This window comes from Cololabis saira, chromosome 11 (assembly GCF_033807715.1).
Source record: "Cololabis saira isolate AMF1-May2022 chromosome 11, fColSai1.1, whole genome shotgun sequence".
Taxonomy (NCBI): Eukaryota; Metazoa; Chordata; class Actinopteri; order Beloniformes; family Belonidae; genus Cololabis; species Cololabis saira.
In genome coordinates, this window is record NC_084597.1 from 11300217 (window position 1) to 11310819 (window position 10603).

Below are 10603 nucleotides of genomic sequence, written 5' to 3' on the forward strand. Positions count from 1 at the left end.
AGTTCTGTATCAACCGCTTCCAAGTTTCTTTGGCATTTGTTTTCTCCGTGAAATGATGACACTGTTATGAGGAGCCCTGCTCTACTTAGGGTAGAATGGTTTCACATTACCACAGTCTGGCGGGGTGAGCGTGGCGAAGTCCCTCGTCCGCCCTCTGTCGTCCGTGCATGTCACCTCTGGACTGTCCATTTCTTCTTGGAGCCTCAGCTTGATCCATAAATTCTCACAAACACAATCCAGGGGGTTTCCAGACAGAAGGAGCCTTGAAATCAAAAGCAACAGCATATAAGAGCTTGGACAAGAAGAGGGGAGATGCATTTAGGGGGTTATGTGTACTCAGTACTCGAGTTGAGGGGGGATGAGGGGGGATGGCGTCCCCCCTGAAATAAAAACGGTCCAAATCATCCCCCCAGTAAAACTGCCACCTCCCCTTTCCATCCTTTATGCCATTTAATCAATGAATGTGGTTTTACTGCTATTTCAACATTTAGAGTCATCACCAGAAAAATAACACCAGAAAAATAACTTATTTGACAATTTTCATGTGTTTCAAGTAAATTTTCACTTGAAATCAGTAGAAAAATCTGTCAGTGGGACAAGATTTATCTTCTCATTACAAGCAATAAAAATCTTGTTCCACATGCAGATTCTACTTATTTCAAGTGAAAATCTACTTGAAACAGGTGAAAATTGTTGTTTTTTCCAGTGACGAGTCTTGTTTTAAGTGTAATAAGATTTTTTTTACTAAAATGAGACATTTTAACTAGAAACTAAATTTGACTTATCCTGTGAAGGACAGAGGCATATTGATAAGTTCAGAAAACTGCTGCTATGTCATTCCTGCAGTATTTCTGCAGGTGTTTTGGTCAGTGCTATTATTTGTAATATATTATATTATTTGTAATCAGCACAAATTATCTGTCCCCATATGATAAAATCCACCATCCCCCCTGACTTTTTTTTACAACTCGAGTAGGCTACTGTGTGTACTCATGCATCACCTACGGATATGTGACGTTAAAGTTCTGAAATGTTCTCCATGATAGTGTGGACAGGTTGTTATCTCTTAGATTTCTAAGAGAAGAAGAAAAAAGGGATTTAAATTTAAAAAAACCCAAACAACTCATGCTGAAACTTCCTGAGGAGAGACCTTTAAGTGGGGCTTACACATATTGGAGTCTTGTGTTGTTAAAAAATGCATCTGAGGATATTGACGTCAATCTGGACTTGGTCACCGTTCTGTTTCAGGTGAAAAGGCAGAATTACTTTCATACACTTTAATTCGATTTAAAGCACAAAGCTGCTTGTGAGACTTACAGGTTTCTGAGGTTTATGTAGTGCCTCAGACTGCTGTCGCTGAGGTCAAACAGTCTGTTCTGATTGGCAATGTATCTGTGGAGGAAAATTTGAAGAAATAAGTTTCAAGTTTCAAAGCAGGTTCTCAGCAAAAAAACGTATGCGACTTAAAGTGCAGAGTCAGTGAAGCAGGTAATAAATAGTTCCTTTAACAGATTTACTTATACTTAGAGAGTAAAATCAAAGATTTGTGTAATTTTTAACCCTGAAATGGTTTTATTTTGTTGAGTTAAATCTAAAACTACTCATGCAGTGGAAGTGTTTTACTGTGGAAATTTGATCTGCAGCACTTTTAACGTAAAAATTCCAACCCTGTAACTTTTGCACAGACTCATATCCGGCACTTTACAAACCTCATTGTACATTTCTGTCTATACTTTTTACCTATCCTAAGTTCCTAAGTCACTTTTGTACAGACTCACCCGGCACTTTAAAACCTCATTTTGTACATTTCCGGTCTACATTTCATTTTATTTTACTGTTTATACTTTTTATTGTCTATACATTTCATTATATTTTATTATCTCTTATATATTTGTTTTTATATTTGTATTGTGTTGCACCAATCACCATAACAAATTCCTCGTGTGAAAACTTGGCAATAAACCCTTTTCTGATTCTGATTCTGATTCTGATTTTAGTTGAGATCCTTCACTGCTGGTCCACTGAGATTTCTTCAAGTTTCAGCAAACTGAAATGTGCATTATAATTTAATAGCTAGTTAACATCTTGGAAAAGTGGCTACCAATACTTGTATCCTTACTTATCTTTACAAATGCTGTCAAAACTGGAAATATTTTTTGTAATTTTTTCAGTTTATTTTAATGCAAAACACCAAATGAATGATCGATTTCAATGTGAATTTTTTTTTTAGACATATTCAAAGTGGAGAAAAATGTTGTGCCTTAAAGGGGTGATGTACTTTTGTTTATAAGTTGAAGAACTTTCCTCACAGACTTGAATCAAGGGCAACTGGACTTGCTCTTCTCGGTTCTTGAGGACGTTTCACTTTCCATCTAGCAGGCGATGTCAGCTGGTACCCCAATCCTGGTGAAGCTGGCCGGATGGAGGCTGAAACATCCTCAACGACTGAGAATAAACAAGCTGCCATTGATTCAAGCCTTTGAGGATTGCCATGACCTGATGGCTGAGGATCTGCACCAGCTTAGAGAAGTTTGTGCCCATGATTGTTCTCAATTTATGGTTTTCTTTTCAAAAAGTTACAGTCTGACAATCCCAATATCCTTCTTTTGCCATTTCAAGATCACAATTGTTGTCAAAACCAGATAATTATTGAAAATGTGTGATTTTTTTTTTTTTTTTTTTGCAAAATACTGGCTGCTTCAGACTTCTTTAGATGTGGAGATATCCGTCTCAAAAGAGATACCAAAAAAACAACAGCACACTTTAATACTGAGTGCATGCAGTTGTTGTGCAAGGTTGTACTCCAGCACTCTGACACTGGGTACTCGACCCCAGTACTTGAGTAAGAGTACAAATACTACCGGTCAAAATTTACTCTGTTACAAGTAAAAGTAGCTCAGTCAAAATATTTCTCGAGTAAGAGTAGAAAAGTACTTGCTTTTAAAGGTACTTAAGTATCCAAAAGTAAATCCTTTTAAATTTACTTTAAGTAAAAGTAAGAGTAAGAGTAAATTTCTTATTTTCCACATCAGTGAATTACTATATTTTTTCTAAATTAATTTAAGGATCTTTTAACTCTTGTTTCTGAGAATTAACTCTTTGAAACCAGCTGTTGAGTTGTTGAAAACCAATAGGATTTTAGGGAAGAAGAAAAAAGAGGAGACCTGAAAGTAACAAGTACTTTTCAGCCTTCCTAGAAATTTACTCGAGTAAAAGTAAAAATATTTGTTTTGGAAATGTATTCAAGTAAGAGTAATAAGTACCAAAGAAATCTAATACTCAAGTAAAGTACAAATCCTCTGGATATGTACTTAAGTACAGTCAGTGGTGGACAGTAACGGAGTAAATTTACTTGAGTACTGTACTTAAGTACATATCCAGAGGATTTGTACTTTACTTGAGTATTAGATTTCTTTGGTACTTATTACTCTTACTTGAATACATTTCCAAGACAAATATTTTTACTTTTACTCGAGTAAATTTCTAGGAAGGCTGAAAAGTACTCGTTACTTTCAGGTCTGCTCTTTTTTCTTCTTCCCTAAAATCCTATTGGACACAAGCTGTTTTTGTCAAAGGAGGAGACCTATCACAGTGCACGCTCTCCACTGGGATGTACGTAAAGCGGAAATACGTCAAGCCTCCTCAAAACGATACCGCCAAAGTAGCCTGCGTTTGTCAAGACAGAGCCGCAACAATGGCTACGTCTGCGTCAGGAGAAGAAAGACAATCCGCTGAGTCGTCTGAGTCTGATAATGAGCCGGACTCGGAGCAGAGACTTTCACAGAATCCTTGGCCGTATCTTAACTCAATGTTTGAGTTCGACCGAGTAAAAAACGAGGGCACAGTTTTTTGTAAAGCAGTGGTCTTTGAGGGGGATCCAGACTTAGTTGGATGGTGCAGGTTCATTTGGTTTCAGTTCATGATTGTTAATAAACTCTGCATCATCTGCTGTCCTCTTATGATCCCATTCATTTGATTTGTTTTGGTGTTTCTGCAGGTTTTATATAACATTGTGGTTCTAAAAGCAGCACATCAGTGCAGCAGGTTTCAAAGAGTTAATTCTCAGAAACAAGAGTTAAAAGATCCTTAAATTAAGCTTTGTCTGGTGTTAGCTTTCTGTTACCATCTCCGATGTTAACGGGTCGGTTTTGACCCGTGTTTTAAATTATCTCTAAAATACACTAAAAGCAATTATCCATCATCCAATTTGTTTCTCATCTCTTGGTTACATTGTTAGGCTTCCTTATCCATGAAAATATTTGTTTTAATATTATTGGTGTGGGAACTCTGGGCCTTTTTTTGTCAGTTTAGCCCTTAATTTCAATTTTAAAAACTGGTAAAATGAGCCTCAAGAGAATCATATGAATAAATAAAAGCTTGTTACGGAGAGGTATTAGAACACATATCTTAGATACATTTGTTTCATTTTTTTTTCATTTTAATATTATTAACTATAGTAACATCTATGGTGTTATGGGTAAATTTCGACCCATTTACTTCAAGGAAATGGAAAAAAGTATAAGGTAACAATTTCAACCAGAGCATTTTATAATTTAGTGAAAAAAAAAAGTTGGATATTATTTTGTTGAAATCCTGACAAAGTCAAAAAGCCTTGATGCAATAAATGCATTTTTGTGGTAGTTTTACGAATTTAAAACCTAAGAACGGGTCGGTGGCGACCCTAACAACAGACGAAGGTTAATTTAGAAAAAATATAGTAATTTACTGATGTGGAAAATAATAAATTTACTCTTACTCTTACTCTTACTTTTACTTAAAGTAAATTTAAAAGCATTTACTTTTGGATACTTAAGTACCTTTAAAAGCAAGTACTTTTCTACTCTTACTCGAGTAATATTTTGACTGAGCTACTTTTACTTGTAACGGAGTAAATTTTGACCAGTAGTATTTGTACTCTTACTCAAGTACTGGGGTCGAGTACTCTGTCCACCTCTGTACTCAAGTAAAGTACAAATCCTCTGGATATGTACTTAAGTACAGTACTCAAGTAAATGTACTCCGTTACTGTCCACCACTGGGGGCTCACTACTGTCGGTAGCAGTGGTGGACAGTAACGGAGTAAATTTACTTGAGTACTGTACATAAGTACATATCCAGAGGATTTGTACTTTACTTGAGTATTAGATTTCTTTGGTACTTATTACTCTTACTTGAATACATTTCCAAGACAAATATTTTTACTTTTACTCGAGTAAATTTCTAGGAAGGCTGAAAAGTACTTGTTACTTTCAGGTCTGCTCTTTTTTCTTCTTCCCTAAAATCCTATTGATGTGGAAAATAAGAAATTTACTCTTACTCTTACTTTTACTTTTACTTAAAGTAAATTTAAAAGCATTTACTTTTGGATACTTAAGTACCTTTAAAAGCAAGTACTTTTCTACTCTTACTCGAGTAATATTTTGACTGAGCTACTTTTACTTGTAACGGAGTAAATTTTGACCAGTAGTATTTGTACTCTTACTCAAGTACTGGGGTCGAGTACTCTGTCCACCTCTGAGTAAGAGTAATAAGTACCAAATAAATCTAATACTTAAGTAAAGTACAAATCCTCTGGATATGTACTTAAGTACAGTACTCAAGTACATTTACTCCGTTACTGTCCGCCACTGGGGGCTCACTACTGTCGGTAGCATATTGCCGGCTTTACACAAGTGCTGTGATTTCATGTGTGATGTGCCAACAGTGTGGTCATTCCTGAGACCGTGGAGGGGGCAGCTCTCCTCTCCCCCCCTGGAGGATGCGCCGGGCCTGGCCGTGCACACATGCAGCGGTCGGTACCTCTGGAGCTGCGTTCGTAAAAGGAAAACACACTAATCCAAATAAGCCTCGACCACTATCTCCTCACACATGCACGCCGCACGCTCACACGCACGCACACATAAACGAGGCTGCATGATCTGACAAACAAACCCACCAGCTATCAGAATAAAACCACACATATCGACATAATGCAGGATTAGAAACATCTGCACCGATCTGTGTCACATCAGCCTCTCTCGATGTTAATAGGCTTTTATCTTCATTATCAACATTAATACCGACCAGCACGACCGAATGCGGCTCTTTGCATCCTAATAAGTTAATAACCATCAGCATGCACTTACATATCCGTGATGTTTTCCATGTCATCCAACGCGAGGACGGGGAAATCCTCCATCCCTGGCTCGGAATCAGTGCAAACAATCCTCGAGATGCTGCAAGTGCACGATTCGGGGCAAGCATCGCTGAATCTCCACAGCCCCATCGTGAAAAGCAAAAACAATCCCAAACGAGCCATGCCATGTCCCCCCGCGCTGGAGTCCATCGCGGGTCCAATGATATCCCACCAATCCCCCCCCCTGATCGGAATCTGCTCAAATTGGATTATTGTGTAGATCTCCTCACACGCAGCCCAAGTTAATCCTTTCAGCTCCGCGAAAAACGGAAATTATGATTATTATAATAATAATATTAAAAGAAAACAATTTTAAATACAAAAAAAAAAAAAAAAAAAAAGGATTGCGCTGCTTTGGGGAGGAATGCGCAACGGTGTTACTATCAAGATGCCATGGATGGACTGGCCTTCCCGTCTCCGCAGAGCGCAGATCACACTACTGCATATCGATGCCGTGAAGAAGGTGTCAAGTGGTCCTGATGCTGCTGCTGCTGCTGCTGCTGCTGCTGTCTCACCCCCCCACCCCCCCTGCCTCCACCGACGACTCCTCGTCTTGTAAAACAAATGCGAGGTATTCCAGATGTTTGGAGATCAATAGGAAAGGGCCCCCCGCGGGCGACTTCACATACGTGTATGTGGCGGTGGTGGTGGTGATGATGGGGAGGAAAAGCGCACGGCGTCAGGAGTCAGGGTGCGTGTGGATGCTGCGTGTGTGTGTGAGGAGGAACCTGCATCCGTCTATCGATTATCACCGTGCAGCTCTCACTGGGACTGTATGATGGGAAAGATGGTTGCGATGATGATTTTTTAGGTCTGACAAGATGCTTCCAAGGGAATTTATTTGAGAATTTGCGTTTAAAATAAAAAAAAAAAAAACACCCCACCCCCCCACCCACAAAAATAAATATAACTGAGAGAAGAACTGTTGCAATTTGATTTGAAGGTTTGACCCTATATATACGAGGCGAGCTGGGGATGAAAACGATGTAAAAACTCTTGTGTTGTGGTTATTCTGATGCCATGCACTGGGTGAAAGCTGAGTTTTTTCCCACAACAACGCTGTTGTACGGTTGCCTATTAGGCCTGTGTGTGACGTACGGGTGACGCACAAGACGGGGTGCATCTATGAAAAATAATTACCTATATTATGTCTGCAAACTTCAAATAGCTCTCACTCCAAACAATGAGCAGCGCATGATATAAGAGCACTAACTGTGTTTCTTACAATTGCTTCCTTCCAGATGGAGGCTTTATATGAGTCTCAAAAAACATCACTTATGTTCTTATTTTATTTTTTAAATTTAATTATCATAGGAGAAAATTGGCTGAAGCATGTTAGGGCTCAACTTCCAGGCATGTCAGGATTACTCCTGAGCTGCTAGTGGAGCCTGAAATGTGCCATGGTCTCTGTGCATTGTGGACAAAAATCCTTCATATCAAAGTGTGTAATCTCTTTTTTTAATTTATTTCTGATTTAAGTAAACAAGGTGGTTTAAGCAGTACTGGAGTTGAGGGGGGATGGCGTCCCCCCCTGAAATAAAAACGGTCAAAATCATCCCCCCTGTAAAACTGCCATCCCCCCTTTCCATCCTTTATGTCATTTCATCAATGAATGTGGTTTTACTGCTATTTCAACATTTAGAGTCATCACCAGAAAAATAACACCAGAAAAATAACTTATTTGACAATTTTCACCTGTTTTAAGTAAATTTTCACTTGAAATAAGTAGGAAAATCTGCCAGTGGGACAAGATTTATCTTGTCAAAAAAATCTTGTTCCACTTTCAAGTGAAAATCTACTTGAAACAGGTGAAAATTGTTGTTTTTTCCAGTGATGAGTCTTGTTTTAAGTGTAATGAGATTTTTTTTTACTAAAATGAGACATTTTAACTAGAAATAAGACAAATATTCTTGTTAAGATTTTGAGTTTTTGCAGTGATCCATTTTCCTTATCCTGTGAAGGACAGAGTCATATTGATAAGTTCAGAAAACTGTTTTTTATTGTTGTGTTTTGATGTATTTGATGTAAGCCCAGTGGATATTTAAAGCTTACAGAAGGCTGCATTTAACTGCTGCTATGTCATTCCTGCAGTATTTCTGCAGGTGTTTTGGTCACTGCTATTATTTGTAATATATTATATTTATTGTAATCAGCACAAATTATCTGTCCCCATATGATAAAATCCACAATCCCCCCTGACTTTTTTTTTACAACTCGAGTACTGGGTTTAAGTACATGTCACGTTTCATATGTTTATAATTCTTCTGAGTATTAAATCTGAGTATAAAGGAGAGTATATGTTTCAAGAATGAGGAGAACCCCCCTCCCCCAAATAAAAAAAAAGAAAAATGTTTACCAGTGGATTTCTAAATGTTGGTCGTGATGGAGAAGCAGCCAGGACACATGATCTCTGACACAGTCTGGATACTTAGCGTCGTTATGGTGACTTGACTTTACAAATAGCGCGGACAATGTCGAGTGTCGCTATGGTTGCAGATGAAAATATGTACGCAGGCTTTTTTTTTTTATGAGAAACATCAAGAAGTGAATTATATCTGTCTCCATGGTAACCTCAGAGTATAGCAGGGGGAAGAGAGAGCTCTTTATTTTGCAATAGAGGCAGCCTGCATGACAAAAGACTGTTAGAAAAGGAAGTTTGATGAATTGGGTGTGACGCAGGGTCTCGATTTGCAGTAAATGTAGTTAGGTCGCAATGAAAAAACTCACAGTCTTACTACTTTTACAGACCAAGACCAAAGTGGGGGGAAACTCACCTTATATTCCATTGATGTTAATATAGCTCTCTGTGAATTAGTTAGTGTTTTTTTCATAAATAAAAATGATATAATAATGATTTAAACATTTTACAGCCACTGTTCTAACTTTTTTAATGAACTGGAATCAGGTGGAAGAATCTGAGGTGTTTCCCCCCAGATCGTGCATGGGAATGTGAAATATACTAGGAAGAGATACGTCCACCCATGGAAGAATTATATATTTGCTCTTCTTCAATACTGGGAAACAGGGGCGAAAATCCTGTTTCATAGTTGGGGGGGACAATAAACTTTAGAGAATAAATCCAGGGGGGGACAAGGAATAAAAGTTTTAGCCTTCCTTTAATACAGCATTTTGACATTTTCAACTCTATCTCGCAAACAGGCAGAAGACCTTTCTTAGAGTAATACAAAACAATGGTATTAGGTGGAAGGTGGCAATAATACAGCACATCTGACATAATACACTGCAAAAACCCAAAATCTTAACAAGAATATTTGTCTTATTTCTAGTTAAAATGTCTCATTTTTAGTTCAAAAAAATCTCATTACACTTAAAACAAGACTCATCACTGGAAAAAAACAACAATTTTCACCTGTTTCAAGTAGATTTTCACTTAAAATAAGTAGAAAAATCTGCCAGTGGAACAAGATTGTTTTGCTTATAAGATAAATCTTGTCCCACTGGCAGATTTTTCTACTTATTTCAAGTGCAAATTTACTTGAAACAGGTGAAAATTGTCAAATAACAAGTTATTTTTCTGGTGATGACTCTTGTTTTAAGTGTAATGAGATTTTACTGTTTATTATTATTTTCGATTTCGGTTTCGGCCACAAATTTTCATTTTGGTGTATCACTACTAAATACTACTGCATTGTTGCAAAATTATTAATTCTGTCTCAAATTATTCTAGGGGGGGACAGCTTTACTAATGGGGGCGACTTGCCCCCCTGTCCCCCCCGGGATTTTCGCCCCTGCTGGGAAACCTTCCTCATCTCTTTGGTGTCAGTCCTGCAAAAAATCCCCCTCTGAGCTTTCACCTCTGACTGCAGCTGATGGCAGAGTTGTCTTCAACCTTGCTTGCAATCATGGTTTCCCTGATATGAAAGGACTGCATTTAACTAATTGTAGGTTAATCACACGAACAGTCTTTTTCTGTTTCATAACCAACTTAATTTATTAAAAGTGGCATGTAAATTCAGAAAAGCATTCCATCACAACCATCCTAGATGTAGAAATGTGCTCCACATACACATCTTCAACATCCTCGTTGTCACATAAAAACCTGTACATGTTTTATTCATCTGGGACTTTGAACATGCAGGTGCTACACATAACAAGGGATTTCAGACTTTTAGGCCAGTTACTGAAACTGAAAATTTTGATAATTTTCTTTTCTTTTAATATCAGTCCATTTTGAATTTGATACAAGTGACAGAAAAAACGAATATAAAGAAGTTGGAACTGTGTTGCATCGCCTCTTCTTTCACCAACTCTAAGTTTTGGGGAACGGTGAAGATCAGTTGATGTATCTATGGCTGTAATACGTACTTTTTGTAATAAGATGAAATGTTTTGGTCCACTTCAAATGTTGACTACTGAAGTATCTTTCCACTGCTAAATATTTGAAATAAAACATTCCCTTCAGGGATT

The 10603-nt window shown here is 37.7% G+C and overlaps 1 protein-coding gene across 1 annotated transcript in view; it reads right to left on the reverse strand.

Moving 5' to 3' along the window:
- ntrk2b (neurotrophic tyrosine kinase, receptor, type 2b) overlaps positions 1–6676 on the reverse strand; it is a 41480-nt gene extending 34804 nt beyond the window's left edge. The window contains exons 1-5 of the mRNA XM_061733709.1: positions 6126–6676; positions 1318–1392; positions 1168–1239; positions 1006–1074; positions 111–262 (exon numbers count right to left, since the gene is read on the reverse strand). Of these exons, the coding sequence (XP_061589693.1) occupies positions 111–262; positions 1006–1074; positions 1168–1239; positions 1318–1392; positions 6126–6325 (568 nt within the window). The 5' untranslated portion in view covers positions 6326–6676. The remainder of the gene's footprint in view (positions 1–110; positions 263–1005; positions 1075–1167; positions 1240–1317; positions 1393–6125) is intronic.
- Between the last annotated feature and the right edge of the window lie 3927 nt (positions 6677–10603).